Source organism: Phyllostomus hastatus, unplaced genomic scaffold (genome assembly GCF_019186645.2).
Source record: "Phyllostomus hastatus isolate PE091 unplaced genomic scaffold, TTU_PhHast_1.1 phas_scaffold_501, whole genome shotgun sequence".
NCBI lineage: Eukaryota > Metazoa > Chordata > Mammalia > Chiroptera > Phyllostomidae > Phyllostomus > Phyllostomus hastatus.
The window spans coordinates 12,523,524-12,545,094 of record NW_025334033.1 but is presented as its reverse complement, the minus strand read 5'-3'; the positions used below and the strand labels follow the sequence as shown (position 1 = coordinate 12,545,094).

General features: G+C 40.3%; 1 protein-coding gene across 4 annotated transcripts in view; it reads right to left on the bottom strand.

The window, feature by feature from the left end:
* SLC28A2 (solute carrier family 28 member 2) overlaps positions 1 to 17,733 on the bottom strand; it is a 35,759-nt gene extending 18,026 nt beyond the window's left edge. For 3 of the 4 annotated variants that reach the window (XM_045823228.1, XM_045823231.1, XM_045823230.1), the window contains exons 1-16: positions 15,182 to 15,290; positions 14,154 to 14,250; positions 13,931 to 14,019; positions 11,387 to 11,478; positions 10,113 to 10,296; positions 8,554 to 8,695; positions 7,839 to 7,952; positions 7,416 to 7,493; positions 6,270 to 6,350; positions 5,751 to 5,831; positions 3,390 to 3,515; positions 3,181 to 3,311; positions 2,596 to 2,764; positions 2,189 to 2,386; positions 1,501 to 1,582; positions 93 to 191 (exon numbers count right to left, since the gene is read on the bottom strand). In XM_045823228.1, the coding sequence (XP_045679184.1) occupies positions 93 to 191; positions 1,501 to 1,582; positions 2,189 to 2,386; positions 2,596 to 2,764; positions 3,181 to 3,311; positions 3,390 to 3,515; positions 5,751 to 5,831; positions 6,270 to 6,350; positions 7,416 to 7,493; positions 7,839 to 7,952; positions 8,554 to 8,695; positions 10,113 to 10,296; positions 11,387 to 11,478; positions 13,931 to 14,019; positions 14,154 to 14,234 (1,747 nt within the window). In that variant the 5' untranslated portion in view covers positions 14,235 to 14,250; positions 15,182 to 15,290. Of the gene's footprint in view, positions 1 to 92; positions 192 to 1,500; positions 1,583 to 2,188; positions 2,387 to 2,595; positions 2,765 to 3,180; positions 3,312 to 3,389; positions 3,516 to 5,750; positions 5,832 to 6,269; positions 6,351 to 7,415; positions 7,494 to 7,838; positions 7,953 to 8,553; positions 8,696 to 10,112; positions 10,297 to 11,386; positions 11,479 to 13,930; positions 14,020 to 14,153; positions 14,251 to 15,181; positions 15,291 to 17,603 lie in introns of those variants that run through there. The other variant, XM_045823229.1, reaches the window with a different exon arrangement.
* Positions 17,734 to 21,571: the final 3,838 nt, after the last annotated feature.

Below are 21,571 nucleotides of genomic sequence, written 5' to 3'. Positions count from 1 at the left end.
GTGAGATGGATGGTTAAATTGATACTCTGAGAGAGATCTTATCAGGATCTAGGTATGTGATTTCTGCCAAGAGGCTAAGCTGAATTACCTACCTGCCACACAGGCACTGATAAGGGATACACAGGCTCCTGTGAAGAGGGCACTGACCACAACCTTGGATAAGTCACTCTTCCGGTGGGGTACCATTGATGCTGCAGACAACAAAACAAAATAACTTGATCTCTTTCTCATCAGCCAATGCAGGATTTCTTATGAGACCCAACTAAAGAATGCACAAGAACAAATGCAGATGAATAGCTTTTTTTTTTTTACCACTAATGACCAGAGGCTGGCCAGCAGTACCCTAAGAAGTATGTGTATATGTTCTGAGGGTTCACTAACTCAGACGTTCCCCGGGTCAAGGAATGTTTGTCTGACCCTAACCTCAGTGGTTCCAAGAACCCTCCCAAGATATCTGGGTCAAGCAAAGCTCTGGTTTGCTCCAGACAGGCACACATGCCTGGTCGTTCCCTAGTTGAGATCTGGGACCAGAATTAGAGGGACCATTTTGAGCCAGAGGGATAAGGATGGCAACATTCACCTAAGCCTTAGTCACATGCACACATTCCGCTGCCAGACACAATCTCACAATCAGACCATGATATGGAATCAGAACTAGAACAGTACAGACAGATATTTAACAGAGGGAAAAATTAAACCAAAAGGAAATTGTTTCACCTTTAAATTGTTCAATCAGCTACCAAATAAATCAACTGAATGATTCTACCACAGAATATGAGTAACAATAAATGGACACACTGAGCTGTATTTCTTATACTGTATTTCTAACTTGGATCTTCCAAACTCTTCAAATCTGCTAGTCATTTTCTCTGCCCCTGCCCTCAAAGACAATTCCACGTTCTCATATTTTTTCATCCAATCATCACCCACATTCAGCAATATCTTCAGCAATCAAATATATCTGTGTCTGCTTCAGATAATCACTTCTCCCACACCTGGTGATTTGTAGCTTTTAGTCCAACACTTGACACCACTGGCTCTTACTATGTATCTGTCTTATGTATCTGATGATTTTATTTGTCTTTTGGTTCCTTGTGCATTTCTGTGAAAATAGCTGGTGAGCAGCCTAATTTCAGAAAGTACCTTTGCTACTGAATAAAAAAATATCTTTACTTATATGTGCACTATGACCATTTAATGGCAAAGTAAAAGTAATATCATTATCTTCCTCAAAAGGAAAATTAAAACAAAATAGGTCTTTTGGGCCTCCAATTGAAAGGAAAAAGAGTAACAGAAATAGAGATGATAAACCCAGTCTGGGCTCCGTGCACACCCAGGTAGCATGGTTGCCTTAACTCCAAATTAACTATGCCTGAGAAGGCTCATTTCACATCAGCTTCTCTATCTGGTCTGAACTTGTACTGGAGCACCAGGACTACCTGGTACAGAAGCCAGGATCCGGCTGGTTTATAGTGTAGTTGAAAAAATGAATGAACTCACTCAAGCCTCCCAGTGTGATTCCTATGGAACTAAGATTGGCAAATCCACACAGTGAAAATGTTGTAATGATTTCAGCTCTCACCTAGGCAAAACAAAAATAAATAAGTAAACAAACACAGTTCCATATATGCAGTCATATAATCATGATAGAAGTTCCAAAGAACATGGAACCTCCAATCTTGTCCACACTACCCTAAGGGACATGGAAAAGATGCTCAGAAAATAATCATTTTCTGAGTTATCACAGGGATAAGGATATGGAAACCACTATGGGCCTCTTTGCCCAACACTCTTCTTGTTGAAACCCATGAATAAGAAGAAGACCTAAGAATAAGGATGATTGAGAGGGAAGAGAGAGAGGAAGAGAGAAAAGGAGATCAATTTATAGCAATTTAAACTTATAAATGAAGAAGGGGACCTTAGGCCATCAAAAATAGTGTCCACTCTGGACTGCCTCAACTGTAAAGCCCCAACAAGTCCCTTACAGATAAAAGTTGGATCAGAATGCAGGAGAGGAGTAGCACACAGACCTCAGGGCAGCAGGGGTGCTAGAGCTAAGTATAGCATTATGCAGGCTTTGTGGTTAGGCTGGGACACTGGAAAGGGATTCTTGGGTGGGAAGGAAACTTTGGTGTGACACTTCCTGTCTGCCCACAGACAATTTATGCTTTTCTGGATTGTCACCTACAGAAATCCACTGTTTCTTGCCTCCAATCCACTCTTCCATTCCGGAGAGACGTTTGTTCTTGTACTGAGATAGTTGCTGGTAGGCCACAAACTCATTTGTGAAGAACTTGATCCCCACCATCTCAGCCACCATTGGACAATCTGCCCACTCTACACCCATCATGAAAACCATGGGCCTTAGGATGTAGGAGCAAATCACCTAGGTAAAAAGAAAGAGATACCCCAGGAAAAGAAAGAACAAATAACACAAGTCAAGACAAAAGGACTTTCTCTGGAGACTTAACTCAATCTCTCCCACCCTTCTATCCATGCTCTCTTTTAGCTCATTGTGGGTCAGGAGGGCATGCACATTTCAAGGACTACTTAAACACACTTTAGAGGAACAGCCCAACAAATGTAATTATTTACCTGGAAAGTGAGCCCTTGTATGTCTACCAATTCCCCTAGCCAGGAGAGGGCTGCATTGATGAAGGCCAACACTGCCAAAAAGGCAATCAGGTTGGCTGCTACATTAGCAGCAAGGCTTATGGCATCTGTGGCTCCACTGCTGGCGGCCTCTAGGATATTCTTCTCTTTGCTGTGGTTGTTGGGCATAGAAGGATATGGTGTCTGGATTAGTCTCAGCCCCTCACAGAAGAGAAATCCCACTTTCCCTCTGTGTGGGAGTGCAGGAGGAGGGTGCCAGACCAGCTTGAGAGGTGATGGGGTTCCTTAGTGACCCTTTTGTAAAAAGTATGCTGAGCACTATCAGATGTAATTGCCATGAAATTGCACTGACACCAAGGACAGAGGATACTGGTATGCAGAAGACAGAGGCAGGTGGAGGGTGAAACAAACTAACAAAATAAGCATGATTAGCTAGAAGCAGAGGTAGACAAGAGGGGATATGGTGTCAGATTAATCCTTCTCCGGGAGACTTGAAACCTCTGCCACCACAGCACAACCCTTGAGTCTGCACCTGACCTCATCATCTCCCCAATTATATGGACTTACCCACGGGATAATTTTATACCCTCCTTATTCTTAAACTTGGATTCTTCCACTTCTGGATATACCAACTTTGACAAGGCAAGAGCAGAAGGGGCAGCCATCACAGATGCAGAAATCAAGGATGATGCTTCAATCTGTAAGGGTAGACTTAGGAATCGGCATCTGCAGAACCCAGATGTGGGCTCACCCAGGAGTCATCAGACTATGCCTACCCCAAAGGATATGAAGGCTCCCAACACAGTGCCTGAGATGGTGGCAAACCCGCCAGTCATCACTGCATGGACTTCGGAAAGTGTCATGTCTGCAAGATACGGGCGGATGAGCAGAGGTGCCTCTGTCTATGAAGAAGGAGAAGCAAGTCAGATTACAGAGTGTGTGACTCCCTGCCCCAAAGTGCCCACTCCCGCCCTAGGGACACATCCCTCTAGTGTAAGTGCCCTTCCAGCACCGAGTGCTGCTTTTAGGTCCTCCCAGCATCTGCCTCAGTCGCTCTGACACCTTATCATACCCTGGCTGACACTGTTCTCATCTGCTTTCATACCTGTTTGTCTCATTTGTTTAGATTTCAAAATGCTATGGAAGGAAAATGGTATCTATTTTTTGGTATGTTTTCCATGTCTAAAATCATACACAATAATTTTTCACTTAACTTTGATAGGTTCTGCAACTTCAAGCAAAACAATGTATAATGAAACCAGTTTTACTGTAAACTAATTGATATAAACAAGAGTTAAGTTCCTCTGACATCTCATCAACTTTATAAGAAAACAAAGTTGAATGAAATACTTTTTTAAAATTCTTTTATTGTTGTTCAATTGCAGTTGTCTGCATTTCCCCCCCACCCCAGCCAAACCCACCTTCTTCCCCTGATTTCACCCCTCCCCCTTGGTTTTGTCCCTGTGTTCTTTACAGTAGTTCCTGAAAACCCTTCCCCTGATTGTCCCCTCCTCCCTCCCCTCTGGTTATTGTTAGATTGTTCTTAATTTCAATGTCTCTGATTATATTTTGTTTGCTCTTTTCTTTTGTTGATTATGTTCCAGTTACTGGTGAGATCATAAATGGAGTACTATGCAGCAGAGAGAAAGAAGGAACTCCTACACTTTGCGACAGCATAGATGGAACTGGAGAGCATTATGCTAAGTGAAATAAGCCAGATGTGGAGGGACAAATAAAATAAGTTTTGTTCAGACATTCTTCAAGGACCTGATGTACTTAATGAATGACCATATGAAGTATAGTGCACTTCCTGAGTACAAATTAGTTGCTTAAAAAGTATTCTTTAAATTAAATGCAAAATAGTTTATTAAAGCTAAGTGTTGATGAAAGAATCAAAAAAAATAAGGTTTGTGAAAACTTGATGAAATTATGAAGATCCAACTCTGTAAACTGTATTTAGCATCAACCTAAGATGTCATTTAATGAGTGACAATTATGTGCCTAGTCTTGTACAAGGGATATTAATATAAATAAGGCAGAATTTTACTCTTAGAAGCTTATAGTCTAGCACTAAAAACTAAGCTGATTACGGATAATTTCAGTAAAATGTGGGATTCTATGGTGGGAATGCGCAGAAGTACTCAGAAAACATTTCAGAAACAGTTAATCCAACTAAGGCCTTGAGAGAGAAGGACCTCAATACTAACCCCTTTTCAATTTGAAAAGCCATTGTCCCTAACATTGAACTAATCAGTCAACAGCACATACAGAGCACCTATTCCATATAAATGTATCAAACAGTGTATTATGGAGAAGAGCCTTGGTGTTAGCACTGAGGAAGGCAAGCTATTAGCTCCTTAGAGACCCTGGAAAACAAGGATCGCAGGAGAAACAAGAACATAGAGCAAATACCCTTCATAGAGACTGAAGGAAGATTAAATTTGGACTAGGATGTTTCCCTAAATTCCTATATTAGGTCATTGGATTGGCCCTGGCCAGGTAGCTCAGTTGATTAGAGCATCATCTCAATATGCCAAGGACATGAGTTAATCTCCAGTCGGGACACATACAAGTATCAACCAACGAGTGCATACATAAATTGAACAACAAAGTTCAATCTCTCTCTCTCTCTCGCTCCCTTTCTCAAATCAATTTTTAAAATTTTTTTAAAAAATTGCATTGGTCATCAAGGATGTCCAAACTAAGTAGGCCCAGCTAAGTATTCTTACACATGAAGGGTAAAAGCAATGAACGGAGTTTCCTTTGAACATTTAAGTTTTATTTCATCACTGATTATCTTCCCATACAGTTCATTTATTTGACTTTTAAGAAGGAAAACACTTTTCTCAACCTGTTTTCCTCCACACTATTTGTTCCTCGGGAAAAAAGAGCAGCCCTGGCTTGTGTGGTTAGTGGATTGAGCACCAGCCTGCAAACCAAAGGGTTGCTACTTCAATTCCCAGTGAGGGCACATGTCTGGGTTGTGAACCAGGTCCCCCATAGGAGGCGCACAAGAGGCAACCACACGTTGATGTTTCTCTCCCTCTCTTTCTCCCACCCCTCCCCTCTTTCTAAAAATAAATAAATAAAATATTTTTAAAAATAAAGAAAAGAGCAGAAGGCCTCAGTGTACTTACCATACCCACAAAGATGTTTCCTGCCACAGCCAGTGTCTCTGTGGCAGTGGTGCCCATGGTGATTTGCAAAAACCAGGCGATCTAAAGGGATACAAAGCATAAACCATTAACATTAGCAGGAATCTTGGGGAGTACCCAGCAAACCCCTCACACCCATTTTACTGGTAAGGAAACTAAGACCTAGAGCAGTGGAGTGTCAAGCCCAAAGCCACAGAGCAAGTTACAAAGCAGAGCCTGGACCAGAACTCAGGACTCTTGGCTTCCAGAACATGTAGATTAAAAGTCAGTATGAAATGACAGTCCAGCCCATTTTCTCTTCCTGCTCTGCCCCTCAGTCAGCCTAGAGCCTGGGCCTGACCATCTGATATCGGGCATGCTTGAAAGTTTGCATTTTTACATCAGCTCTAACATCTAGATCCTACATAGGAGCATTTTTCCAAATGAAGTGTCATTTTCATGCTTCTCGACAGATCAGAAGATGAAGGCCCACCTCCTGAGGGGTGTAGGAGAATGACTCACCTTCTGAACTACCCACTGCACAAGGCCCAGGTAGTAGAGAATGGACATCACACATCCAAAGAAAATGATGATCGGTAAGGCCTGTAAAGACAATGACAGGCAACTAATGAGATATTACAGTGGTCCCTCTTCTTGACGGTTCCACTTTCCATGGTATCAGTTATGGTCAGCCATGGTTAGAAAATATGTAATGGAAAATTCCCAAAGTAAACAATTCCTAGGTTTTAAATTGTGTGCCATTATGAATAGTGTAATGGAATCTCATGCTGTCCTGTTCTGTCCTGCTTGGGATACGAACAATCCCTTTGTCTAGTCTACACAATACCCGCCAGCCCGTTAGGCACTTAGCAGCCATCTAGGTTGTCAGGGAGATCATCACAGTATCTCAGCACATGTGTTCTGGTCACCCTTATTTACTTAATGGCCCCAAAGCACAAGAGTTGTGATGCTGGCAATTTGAATATGCCAAAGACAACCTGTAAAGTGCTTTCTTTAAGAGAAAAAGTGAACATTCTCAACTTAATGGGGAAAAAATGTATGCTAAGGTTGCTAAGATCTATAGTAAGAATGAATCTTCTGTCTGTGAAATTGCCTAATTTCTAAATTAAACTTTATCGAAGGTATGTAAGTATGTATATTGGAAAAAACATCATATATAGGGTCTCGTACTACCTGCGGTTTCAGGCATGCCCCCACTGGGGGTCTCAGAATGCACCCCTCGCCGGTGAAGGAAGACCGCTGTGTGAATGTGTATGCCATAAACAGACTGCCTGTCAGACTCCAAATTAGGCTCTCAGCCTCCCAAGAGCAGCTCATACAGTGTAGATACTCAATGGATACTTCAACACAAGCTACTTTAGGAATAAATTTTAAATGTATCACATATCTATTATCCCATTAGTACCAAGACACAAGAGATGTTTTCCTGAGCCCTTCTCCCCCACTCTTATTTTATTCCAGTTTCAGTATGGAAATGATCAAAGGGCGAGAGACTGGTGCTGTTCCTTCTACTGGTGGGATCAAATCCTCTTCTTTGGCTCAAACTTGGTTTAGAGACTGGCTGATCTCTTGGACATACATTTGCATCCTCTGCTTTACCCCTCTCCCCACAGTGATGCTCATTCCTGCCTACAAAACAGATATGACCTGAAAAGCAAAGACATCCTTGACCAGCATATCCCCAAAGACAAAACTGGAGCCAGCCACAGTGTAGTTCAGGAAGATCTGTAAGGAGAGAGAGAGTGAACAAGAGTGAAGCCAGGGAGGATATGGAGGAATATGTGATCAGCCTCATGCATAATTAGGTCCTACTGCTATTTCTGAAGCTAGCCTCCCTTTGACAACCTGGGGGCAAGCCATATCCCCAAGAGTTGCTCACTGAATGACAGAGGACTGCACAGTTCAGTTCTCATTATTCATATGATGAGTGGTACCCCAGGATACTCTTTCCTTTCCCACCAGATCTGCCACCATCATCATCAAGACATAGCCCAATCTCTGCAGGCTTCCCTCAAATCTCCTTTCTCTAGGGATCTAAAAAGCAGAGCCCTCTCATTCGACTTCTCATACCTGAATCTGGTTTCCCAGCCATTGAAATGCAATAAATCCAGGATCAGTTCTGATGACCAAGATCCCTAAGACAAACTGAAGACCCAGGCCCCAAAGCACTGCCCTCCAGGACACCTGGGACCAACAAGAACATTATTTCAATGTGAGTTCTAAATCCTACTTGTCCATTACCTGGTTGGAGTTTTAGACATGGGTACGTGTACTGAGGATGAAACTAACCCAGGATGTTATCAGGAAACATGGGGTGAGATGGAGTGGGGAACAGGAGGAAACAAGGCAGTAATAAGTAAAGACCCACATATGTCCATTTGATTTATAAAACTGTCTACAGATTAGATGACACATGCGCATACATACAGATATACAAATAAAAACATCAGATCCAATACTTCAATATTACTATGCACAATGCAATCTGATCCCCTGTTGTATTCTATTTTCTTTCTATCCTTTTTTTTTTCTTTGTCTTTTTACACTGGCCTAGATACACAAATTTCATATCAAGGCTCACTATGGATTATAACTCATTATATGAAAATAAGTGGTCTTGGGCCTTCGAGAACTTTAAAACTTCTCTTAGGAGTAAAAACATCAAAAAAGCAAATTCCAGAGATTGTAAATAACTTAGTTTTACCTTTGTAATCAATATTTGACACATGTACTTTGTAATTGGTAATATGCGGCCCTTGGCCCACCCTGCATCCCCCAAACTCACTGCACCGTGGTGTTTGGAGCAAGCAAAGAGGATGAGGATGATCAGGAAGATTCCCGCCAAGGAGGTCAGCTGCTCCGGCCTTTGGGCTGTGTCTAGGGCCAGCCACAGGATAAGGCCAACCAGGCAGACTCCGGCGAACACCCTGAAGAGAGAATGCAAGTACCATGTCATCAACTCAATAAGAATAACAAATAATTAATCTTACCTCTAAAAAACAGACGTTAACCCCAAGGGTAAGTGAAATAACTCAGTAGGTTAGACATAGAGACCTGTCTTGAGAAACATTCATCTGCTGGTTTCCTATCTAGCAGCTCTCTCTTCAATTCTCTTACTCACAGAATGAAGTTTAAAGAGTCCAAGGTGAGGATGCAAATCACATGGCCTACCTTCCTCAAGCTTCCACATCAGTAAGATGTGAAATAAAGACTCATTCTTTAAGCTGGTACTAATGAATAACAAAAATATTTTTAAAAGGAGGAAAGGTACGCATGGTCCCCAGGAATCCTCACCTGATTTCCAACCACTCCAAGGGCAAGAGTAAAGGCTAAGCCACAAATCAACCCCTATGGTCTTATGGTCCCTTGATGTACCAAACATGCTTGATAAATACATAGACTGGATTCCTCATGTCTGAGTGTGAAGTCGTTTTAAAAAATTAGAAAGGAGAGTGCACGTGAAAAGAAAGCAAAACAAAAAGAACACATTGTCCACTGAGATGCCTCAGAAACAACAAGGACAAACTGCGCTGTAAATCAGGGTTGAATTTTGGAGCTATTCTTACTGTGAGCTCTTCTCATTTAAGGTGAATAAAATCTGGCTTCCAGAATCTGTCCTGCTAATAAATAGTGTCATTTTAGCTTTGTCTCCTCAGTGTCAAATAAATCAATTATCCAAAATTGAGGTTGTGGTCTCATGCGTTTCTCCAAATAATTGCTGTTTCGAACATTCTTAACACCTATTCCTTTGCACCTGTTGGAGAACAGGCAGAAAAGAGGAACTCTATAGAGTCAGAAAGTTAATCTGTTGCTCCAGGCCTGTGATCAAAGGACATGTGCATGCTATACAGCTAGTTAGATGAGCTGTGGCCACTGTAAGATCCAGTTTAGTATTCACTGAACAGGACATTTGCTGGTTATACTCTAAGGAATTGTCAAAGACACCAATGGGTGCGGAAAGTCTGGGGGACTAGAAGTAAAACAACCATCAAATCAATTTGATAGCTTAATATAGCTGTAAGCCTCTTCGTTTTGATTACTTCATTGCAGAAGAGTATGGTTTTCCTTATTTCTGTCACAGACCCTGACAATAAACAGACTGAAACTCTTTTCTGAAACTTAACCCATCTTGCCCCCTAGCAATGTTGATACCCGAGGCTGTGAGAAAATGAAGTCCAGTACTCAGAGACCTGTTGCTATTTGCTCTCCGAGCACTGATTTTGAAAAGCATAGGTGAGGGTCTGCAAGACAGCTCAGGAATTGTCACAGGAGAAAAAGGGAAGCAGACTCAGTTCGGGACAAGTTTGGGGGGCCAGGGGTATTGAGAGTCTTGTCTTAACTCACCATTTTATCCAACGCTTCAGACAGGAGTTTTCAAATGGCTTCAAACATTTTGTTAATATTTTAGCAAAGAACGGTTTCAGAAAGCGGTGAGCCAGGACCAAGAGCACCAAACAGGTGAGGACAAATAAGGCCAGTGCCCTCTGGAAATCCAAGATGCAGGCTGCCAGGAAGTAGGCTGCATAAGCTAAAAAGAGAAGGTGCAGAGTAAGGATGAGCAAGTCAGAGCTCACCAGAGGCAAATGAACCTCTAGTCATGAATGTCTGGGGCTTAAAGCAATAATGACCCTCCAGCTACATTGCCGCCCAGCCTCTGACTAAGCTGCAGTTCTTAAGGCCAGGCGAGGTGGCTGTTTCCTTCTTGAGGATACCCAAGGAATGTCCAACTTAGTTTGAATGTTACATGTTTTCACTTGTCTTTAATTGAACCCCCTTGAATTTACTATGATAAATTATTTCCCTTGAAGTAGATTTGATCAGGATCCACCATTAGATACCCCAAAAGTCATCTTTCCTAAAATTTTATAATCCCAGTCATTTTCATCTTTCCTCTTGAGCAAAACCACATAAACAAGGCTACTACTAGGACGCATAGCAAGTTGTTTCAGGATGTCTTTCATTATAATGTGGATGAGATGCCATAGGAACTTAACTCTTGTTTACATAAATTAGCCTCTGGTAAAATTGGGTCATTATACCTCATTCCACTTAAAGTGACAGAACCTACTGATAATGTTAAATGAGGACTTAATGTACAGCCATATAGTCTTCACCCCATGACTCCCTGACTGAGCCCCAAATAAAATTTTTGCTCTCATCATACCAGCTGCCTCTAATATTGATGTCTAAGTCCTATATATCACTACAGTATATTTTAAATAGAGGTTTGTTATATTAAAAAAATATTTTATATCATTGGTCTTACTAGCAAACCAGCAAATAAGTTATGTATACTACAGGATTCTCTTGTAAAGACTGCAAAAACCATGCCCTGCATTGAATCAAGACACCAAAGTAGAGACAAGCCCAGATTCTCTGAAATATTTAAGTCTATCAAACAACTTTGAAAGATAATTTCTGCTAAGATTTTACTTATCCTGGAAATGCAACTTAATAAATGTAGTTCAACTACAAAGCCAGTATTAAGATTTATACATCAAATAGCCCTTTGGACCAGTTTGTGGATAAAGTTGCATCCCACCTAGAAATGTCTTGACACGAGGTCAGTTTTCTAAAATAATTACGTCTCTCACTTCCAGGAATTCTCAGCACCTCACCTACACACAACAGGTACAGCAGAATCTTCTTGAGCAAGCTGGCATGTGTTTTGCAGAAACGTTTCACCCTGGTGAAAGGTTGTAGGCTCCTCCTGAAGAGAACCCAAAAATTAAAATATAAAACTTACTCCCTCCCATTTATATCAATTCCAGAACTTAGATTACCTGGCCTGAGGAAGAATTTTCTCCTAATCAATATGGAAACTTATTCAGCCAGGAGGACATTGGGTAGTGTTCCAGCAATGCCAGAAAGTCCAAATGGAACTGTGCCAATGGGCAGTAGGTCAGAATAAGCCTACCCAACCTAGACAGGCATTATTCTCGGTAATCTCCTACCACAGAGGTAGATGCTGGTCACATCAGGGAGAGACTCCTGGGACCTACTCCTTTCCTGTTTCCTAGGGACAAGGCATTGCTCAGCTTCCAGATTCAGAAAAGGGCTTTTTCTTCTGAAAGGCAGCTTTGACCATACCTTCCCAAACACCACACAATCAGATATGCATTGACAGACCAGGAGGAAAACATCAAGAATCCCTGGGTGGGCAGGGCCTGAGAGCAAATGCCCAACAGGTAAGACTATTCAAGTTTGACTTAATGAGCATTTATGTAGTGCTCTTTATGTGCTGAGTACTTTCTGAGAACTTTACCAGTAGTAATTCATTGACTCCTCCTAAGAATCTTAAGGTTGTTCATTATTATCATTCCCATTTGATAGATGTGAAAACTGGAAAAAAGAGGTTAAGTAACTTTCCCAAGGGAATGGAAGCTATAAGGAGTAAAGACAATAAACTCAGGCAGTCCCACTTCAGAATCTGAGCTCTTCACTGTCATCCCAGCTTCAAAAATATATAAAGAACTCATACAACTCAATAAGAAAAAACAAACCATCCTATTAAGAAATGGGCAGAGGCACCAAATAGACCTTTTTCCAAAGAAGATATCCAAATGGCCAACAGGTACATGAAAAGATGCTCACTATCAGTAATCATCAGAGAAATGCAAAGCCAAACCACAATGAGCTATCACCTCACACCTGTTAGAATAGCTATCGCCCAGAAGACATGAGATACAACTAGTGTTGGCAAAGATGTGGAGAAAAGGGAAACCCTTGTACTCTCTCAGTGAGAATGTAATTTGGTTCAACCACTATGGAAAACAATATGGAGGTTCTTCAGAAAATTCAAAATAGATCCCATATGATCCAAAAATTTCACTTCTGGGTATATACCCACAGGACCCACAAGAAATGAAAACAAAATATTGGTGAGATGTATGCACTCCCACGCTTATTTCAACGAGAGCCAAGAGAGGGAAACAATCAAGTGCCCATCAGTGGATGAATGGATAAGATATGATAAGATATATATGTATACATGGCTAAATTCAGATAGTTACACAAAGAAAGAGAAGCTAAAAATAGTTTGCACTGCAGGATCAGATTAAAGATTTTCTGAGGAACCAAGAACAGGAGTTAGGATAAAAACAGGTCTGAGTGTACGTACTGAAAATGGATGGCCTTTAGTTAACCACTAAATTTTGTCAATTTTATTGTAAAAGTGTCTCTGGGATTTAACTTCTCTAATTTATCCCACATGCCCATGTTGATATATCTCAGTTTGTATACAGAAATGAATTTCTGGGGAAAAAATAGAATTTTAATTTTTAAGGTTATTTTTTGTTAATTCTTTAAAATAAATTTTAAAAAACACACAAAAATAAACTTTTGTGGGGAGCTACTCTGGATCATATTAGCTTGAGAAACTATTCAATAGCCTTGTCTAAGCTTCTCAGTGTATGATTTCTGCAGGCTTTTATAAATATCCAGACTGTTCCCACACTATGCAGTGTGGCTTTCATCTGACCCATCTTACCCAAACAAATGTCTCAGACATGACTTCTGGAACCAAACCCACGATCAGATTCAAAGATTTTCTCATTTCTCCTTCCTCGACCTGTGTTTCAGACAGCATTGTGAACTGTGCCTTCATTCCTGACACTTCCTTCTCTTTGGACTTTCAAGATGGTATTTTTTTACTTTCACTATTATCCCTCATGATGGTCCCTCTCTGCCTTCTTTTTAATCTGATTGTTTTGCTCCCCATCCCCAAATCTGAGTATTCCTGAAGAGCTTTTTGTTTCTTTCAATGATACGGCTACGTTCATTTCTAAGCTTCAGTTTTCTAATTGAAAACAAAGGGAATAAAATTAGTACCCACCATTGCTGTGAAAATTAAATTAATTACATAAGGCATTCTGCAGAATAGTGAGTACTTAATAAATATTAGCTGTTATTATTCTCATCATCATTATCTTTGTTGTCAGTCTGACCACCTCCCATTACTTACAGCACAAAGATTATGTAACAATTACATATAAATATAGATGTGCATATGGCAACACCAGGTGGCTGTGAGTCTTATCATCACAATAAGACCATGAGCTCCCTGACAATGGGCAATTTTGACCTTTTCTGTGTCCACTGGCCACATTTAACCCACCCTCGCTCCTTAGGTCCTAACTGAACCCATTCCAGAGCACCTGTACCTCTGGTGTGTGGAAAGGCCGAGCACATCTCCAAGGTTTTGTCCTTGTTCTTCAGCCCTGCTGGTTTCCTCAGGACTTAATCCTTCTTCCTGTAAGCACAGGTAGAGTTGCGGTCAGTCACGGGGCCTTGCCAAGGTTCATGGGGATTGTGAGCAGCCAAAAACCCTACATGAGGCCATGCAGCCGACCACAAAGCTCCACAGAAACTAAACCTGTGGATTACCGTGAGCTCCAGCCCTGGGTTCTCTATGCCAGTCCCCATGGTGGACAGAGCAGTGGCCTGTCTTCCTTTTGTTTCCTCCATCTCCTGTTCTCCTCAACTGAAAAACAAATTCAGGGGCAAGGCTGAAAGACTGGTCATTCTGTAATGTCGGGTTAGGGAGAATGTTTAGAGCTAGTTACCCACAGGAAAAACAAAGCGAAAAATGTTTAGAGATTTAGTTGATTTCTTTAAGAACTGAAAATTGGGAATATTGGAAGCAAAATTTTAATATAATAAATAATGAAGTATAGACTTTTGTGTCCTATTGTGAATAGGCAAAGAAGAGTTAATAAGGAGAAGAGAAATAAAAGGCAGGAGGAATTGAAATGAATCAGTGGTTGAACCAGGTCCCCAGGTCTTAGACTAAAAAGGACACTATTAGGTCCATGAAGGAAGACTCAAAGGGCTACTACTCCTGTTAGCCTGGGACAGCCCTGTGAGCTGTGTTAGGTAAGAAGAAAGCAGAAAGGGAGGCAGAGTGCTGGGGAAGCCCCGGACCCCAACACATTGCTGAGAAAACAAAGATTAACAGGCTTTCAAGTTCCTGACTATATTGTAGCACAAATTGGTTTGGGAGGATCTTAAGAGAGCTCCTCATTAGTTAAATAAAAGAAACCTACAGTTAGGATAGTCAGCATGAATGTTAATTATCCCAAATAAAGTTTTAAAACCAAATGAGAGCATCAAGAAACTAAAGCAACATTTGAGTTTAACTCTAAGCAAACTTAATAGACAAACATTCAAACTTATAAACTCATTCTGAGGTATTTCTTTTTAGAAAATTTCCTTCCCCATGAAATTGGTTTTTTCAGTATGTGATCTCTTCAAGCATTTAAATGTAATTTTATCGAACACATATAAACAGATTTTTGTTGTGTAAAATAGGAACTTCCTATACAGGCAAAGAACAACCTAAATTTGGTCTAAATGTGATCAATTAAGAAATTTGGTAAGTCAGGTTACTGCCCTCCCCAAACACCCTTTCTTACACCAGCTTGAAGGGTTCCTTCTGTCTCCTCAATAAAGGATGGAAAGAAAAATTCAGCCCCAAAAGATCCTGGTTCCCTCAGGATTTAATCCTTCTTCCTGTAAGCACAGGCAGAGTTGGGGTCAGTCACAGGGTTAGACTCTGAAAGGACAGGGTGGGACTGGCTTTCTTGTGATTGGCTCTTCTGTCTTGGGCCCTCCTCTGTGCGCAGCACTCAAGTTAAACAGTTATGTATTTTTATTAATTTGCAGGGTCAGATGTAAGGAGTCTGCAGAAAATCCTAACAGTCATATGAGCAAAAGCATTGGCCAGCACTGGACTAGGCACTAGGGAGCATGTAAAAGAAAGTAAGAGAAAGGTTTCTGCCCTCAGAAAACTTAGCTTTTTGTATGGAAAAGACAATTACTAGTGGGGGAAAAAAACAGAAAGTAGGGCTATACAGGATTCAATGCCAAATGATTGCTAGGAAGTCTTTTATTAATCCATTCAACAAATATTTATTAAGTACTCATTACCACCCAGGCACTGTTTTGGGTGCTGAAGACACAAAGATGAAAGAGTCATTGTCTTTGGCTATGAAGGAACTTACAGACCATTAAGGGAACACAGATGTGTCAGAAAGGTTCGTGAAGTCGGTAACATTTGCCCTGAGTCTGGGAAGTCTTGAAAGGTAAGTAGAGGATCAATGATGGAGAAGGGAGATGATATGGCAGCAGCAACAGAAACTTGAACAAAAAGGCACAGAGGTGTGGCCTTCCCTAAGGAGCCCCCTAAGGAGGCTGCAACAATTAGCTAAAGAATGGAGAGGAGTTTTTGAGGAATTAAGAAAGGACAAAATGAAGTAAGAAATTAGTTAAGAAATGAAGGGGGAAAATGTGGAATGGGGGTGGTCTATCCAGAAATAAGTCTGGAGATGCAGTCAGGTATGAGAGGAGGGGGGCTCTGTAAGCCAGGCTCAAAGTTTGGGCTTATTCGGAACCAAATGGGGAGGCAGGAGGAGGGCGGATTGGAAGGATGCACATGGAGGACGGGACACTGGCCAGGAAACAAAAACAATAGTGTAGGTCAGACACGATGGGGCTCTAACCAAAGCAGTAGCAAAGTTGCATAGAAGGAAACAAGTCTATAAGACTTGGTGATTGATGGGGCACAAGGAGAGTGCATGGAAGGGGAAAGAGGATTCTTCCCAACTATTCAAAATGATCTAGTTTCTGCCTACTTCTACCCTCCAGTAATACTTAGCTGCATGTTGTGCCCTAAAGACACACTGTTCCCTTGTGCCTGTGGGAGTGTGTGGATGTTGTTCTTTCTGACTTGAACACGCTGCCCTATTTATCTACCCAGCAAATTCCCACACCTCCTTCAGGTGTCTGTTACAGGGCCACCCTCTTCACTGAAGCTTTCTTCTTTGTCCCTCTGTAGACAAGACTTAGGACCTCTTCCCCTGTACTCCTGCTGCAACACGCTGTTGCAGAACTCAACAGGAGACGTAGTTCTCTAAACGTTTACATGTCTCCCACTAGACTGTGATCTCCTCGAGCATAGGCTGTCTTGTTCACCACTGTATTCCCAGCCTCAAGGCCTGCCATAATATTAGGCAATCAACAAATATTTGTTAAATAAGTGAAATACATACACACACATCCATAAAAGCCCTGCAGAGTAAATGTGTGTTATATTCTGCGACAAAGAGCAACTCATTTCACTTCTCTGGGCCCGATTCTGTTATTTCTGCCCTACCTAATTGCTCAATGCCATCTCACAAGATCATTATGAAAAATTCTGTAATTTAATATAGAAAAAGATTTTGAAAAACAACGTATGACCTTATAGTTGTGGGCTACTATTGTAATAATTCAGGAAATTTGGAGACATTTTTCAGTCTGATACTTTAGAGGGGAGTTAAAATATTATTTTTAGCAAGAAAGAAAATACACACAGCTGCTAAGCACTGCAGGAGCAGTTAGACTACAGAGGAAGAAGGGAATTCAATAAATTTACATTTACATTATGGCAAAAATAGGATTATTTCAAAATACCTGAATCATTAAATGTTAAGCTTATTATCTAGACATTTGCTATCAAGTAGATGAAGTTTCCAACGAATACATCAAAGTCAATTAATCACTCTACGAGGTCTCTTCCTGCCGGTTTCTGACGGGAATGGAGGCCGCTGGCCGGCAGTGCTGCACCTTCCTCCATGAGGCTCAGGACTTACCCTTTCAGTTGCTCTCCACTCTGCCTAGCTCTAGGCTTCAAGAACCAAAGAGTAGCAACTCCTCACAGGAAGTTCGGGCTGCCCTAAAGTGAACACAGCCCACACTGGCAGGAAATTCAATGATGTCTGACTATCATTTCATTGTGGCTGTGAAGTCTATTTTACTCATCCTCACTCACACTTAATCTCTGGGTTTTATTTTTACCTTAGATGATTTCCAGTTCTGGGGGCAGGCATAGGCGTAATGATAGGCACGGATCCTGACATTCGGCATTTGGTCCAGGTGCAGTGATGCCAGTGAGCACTTCTCTCTCTTCTCTCACCCTCCCTCTTCCCTCTTCCTTTTCCTGTAGAAGGCATAATAATCCACGTTCATCTTCTAAGTGCAGGCTACAGTACTCATCTCACTTGTCCAAGGGATCCACGTTTCCTTTAAATGCAGGTATTATTGACATAACCCAACTGCCAAGAGGAAGAGAATTGATCTGGCAGGTACCTTCCTTCAATTAACTGTAGGTTTACAAACAGTCTTGGGCTGCATTGCTTCAGAGTTTTCTTTTCGTCTTATTAACTATAGTTTGATAAGCTCTCTCAAATTACAGATCAGGAAGAATGAATTGATTTACCCAGAGTCAATAGCTAATTAGTGACTAAGCCAAATGCAAATCCTGGGATCCTCATTCTCAGTTTTGTGCCACTTATGGGCTGTGGGGTGAAAATTAAATACGAGATGCTCTGTTTCTGCAGCCTTTTATAGTCTTTCAAAAGATTTTTCTCTACTTTCACTGTTTATCCTCATAAAATTCTTATAAGCAAGTCAGCTACTAATCCTATATTAGATACAAAGAAAACTAGACTCAAAAAGATAAAATTTGTCTGAAGTCATACAGCTAGGTAGGGTAGAGCCTGGCTTAGAGGCTAGCTCTGCTCGTTAGCCACGGAAGCTACAGCGCCTGGGCTTTACCCCCAGAGAAAGTAAGTAGCCTACCACAAACCCACATGGGAAATAAGTAGAGTATAAATAATATAAGATTTTATCCCGTTGCTTTTACCTGTCCCTTGATTACTAGTAGAAGCAGGCAAAACTAGAGGGAAGAAAGGGACTTCCGCCACTGATCTCATTGAAGTAGCTTGTCTTTAACCCTCCTGTTGAAAACAACAAAAAAGGCTACATGAAATATACAAACCAACAGTTTGAAAGCATTTCAGAGTGACCGAGGGACAAAGGGATTGAGAGTCTATGATCTTTGAGAGAAGGAAAGCACAGTTGAGTTCTACCTTTCTGCTAGCTCTTTTTCTGAGGACATTTTATTTTTCAAATCACAATGCAGAACCAAGAAGTCTTATGAGGTTGAAGAGAGAGAGGATGGACTTTGGGGCAGACCAAATGACTGCAATTTAAGAGAAAAATCATTTAAAAAGAAAGAGAACCAAAAACAGGAAAAACCTGTAACTATGTTTTGACATCATTGGCCAACTTAAAAGTTGTATATGTTCAAAACAAGACACAAAAAAACTCAGCAAAAAATAAAAATAAAAATACAGCAGCTGTGCAGTGCTGGAGAGGTTAAGTGTTCATTTCAAGCCCCACTGGATGTAGACCTTCAGAAACACATCAGGCTTTCTACTGAGACCCTAAAAGGGCCATAACTCAGTAATAAGAGACATACCTTTGCAATAAAATCTATGCCCTAGAGGAAACACAAAGCAAAATAACAGGCATAAAGCAAAGTCTCAACAAGATCAACTTGATCCATTTCTACCTGACACTCCTAATAAAAGAAATGCTAACACTCTTCAGGTATATGGGACATCTCCAGAGCCTTCATAGATTTTTAGTTATAATGCCCAGCATCTAATTTAAAATTGCAAGGCATCTTTTAAAAATAGGACCAAATGACCAAAACCATGAGAAAAAACAGATAAGAGAAACAAATTCATAAATGACTCAAATATTGGAAATATTAAGGAATTTAAAATAAATACAATTATTTTTTTCAAAAAGTAGGAGGAAAGGTGGACAAAACAGATAAAAAATAGAGATTTTTGAAAAGACAATGAGAATCTTTAAAAGAATAAATGCACATTCTAGAAATTAAAATTCAGCACTGAAACGGGTTCCAGTTCAAGATGATGACAGAGGGAGAACCTGAACTCATTTCCTCCCACAGATACACCGAATCTATAGCTATATATGGAACAACTTCATCTGGAAAAAAACCCTAAAAACTGGTGGAGTGATCCCTTCACATCAGGCAAACAAGGGAGAAAACACATGGAAGCTGAGACACAATCCCATCCATCGTAAATCTCACTCCCAGCCCCACCCACTCCCTGGCATCAGGAAAAAAAAAACTCAAAACATGAAGATTCTTCCTCAGGAATGAAGGGTTTGTACTCCACATTGTGCACCCCAACTTTTAAGATCAGCACCTGAGAGACAAGGCCGCAAACATCTGGCCTTAAGGAACAGCTGGGCTCACGTGCACGAGACCTACAGGGCTGAGGTGAACTAAAGACAATCTCTTCGAGAGCCCATGCCTTCCAAACTCATTTATGAGCTTGAGGGGAGCCCTCAACATTATCCTGATATCAAAACCAGGCAAGGACAACACAAAAATAAAATTACAGGCCAATATCTCTGATGAACATAGATGCAAAACTTCTCAACAAAATATTAGCAAACCAAATTCAACAATACGTTAAAAGGATCATCCACCATGACTGAGTGTGATTTATTTCAGAGATACAAGGATGGTTTAATATCTGAAAATCAAAAGTCAAAGGAACAAATGTGGAGTATACTATTGTAAAGTCTTCTTACTATGTATGAAGCTCTGTGATATTATTTAGACTTGGAATCTGATCTTTAATGATGTAAATTGCAAACCCTATGGCAACAACTAAAAAAACTTTAGAGGTTAAACAATTAGCCAATTGTGGAAATTAAATAAAAGTAATCAATTAATCCAAAAGAAGGAAGAAAAATGCACAAATGAAACAAACAGAAAAGACCTAGTGAAATGACAGATTTTAATCAAACCACATCAATAATTACATTAAATATAAATAGTCTGAACACACCAAAAATATAGAGATTGCTGGGCTGGATTTAAAAAATAAAAGCAAGACCCAATTGCATGCTGTCTGTAAGGAACTCATTTTATATATAAAAACATAAAATGAAAGTAGAAGAATGAAAAATAAGATTTTATGGAAACACACACACACACAAAACAAAACCCTGGAGTATCTATATTAATAATCAGAAAAGGTAGGCTCCAGAAAAAAAACAATGTTGCTAGAGATAAAGAAAAATGCTATATTAATGGAAAAGAGTAAATTCACCAAAAATGTTCAACAATCCCAAATGTATCTGGACTAAACAATGTAGCTTCAAAGGATGTAAGGCAAAAACCCACAAAACTGAAAGGAGAAATAGACAAAGACACAATTATGTTTAGAGAGTTTAATACTCTTCTCTCAGTAATTGATAGAACAGGCAGACAGAAAATACATGAGGAAATAAACAACATTATTAATTTACTTGACCTAACTGGCATTTTTGAAACATTTCACCCAAGAGCAGAATATGCATTGACTTTAGGTATATACAGAACACTCACCAAGATAGACCATATTGTGTGTGTGGGGGGGGGACAACAAGCCCTTAGAATATTTAAAATAGTTGAAATTATACAAAATATACTGTAAGACAATAAAAGTATTAAGCTAGGAATCATTAATAAAAAAATATCTTGAAAATCCCCAAACATTTGGAAATTAAAAAATATTTATATAAGTAGCCCATAAGTCAAAGAAGTTATAAGGGAAAGTAGAAAACATTTTAATTGAGTGAAAATGAAAACATCAAAATCTATGAAATACAAATGAAGCATATACTCATATATACACACATACGGCCCAAAATCTATTATCTAAGACAGAAGACCTGCTCTAAGGGAAGATGGCTCTAGATGGCTTCGAACACCTGGACCTTTCTGACACCCCTGACGCACTTTCACATGTGACCCCTTCTTGAGCTTTAGGAAGGCCTTAATACTGCTTGGGTCCACCAGTGTTAATGTACCTAATGTCGTTTAGCTGCCTCTGGAGAAAATACTAAAAAAATGTTTAAAATGAAGCTAAGCATGTGATAAATCTAGGTAGAGC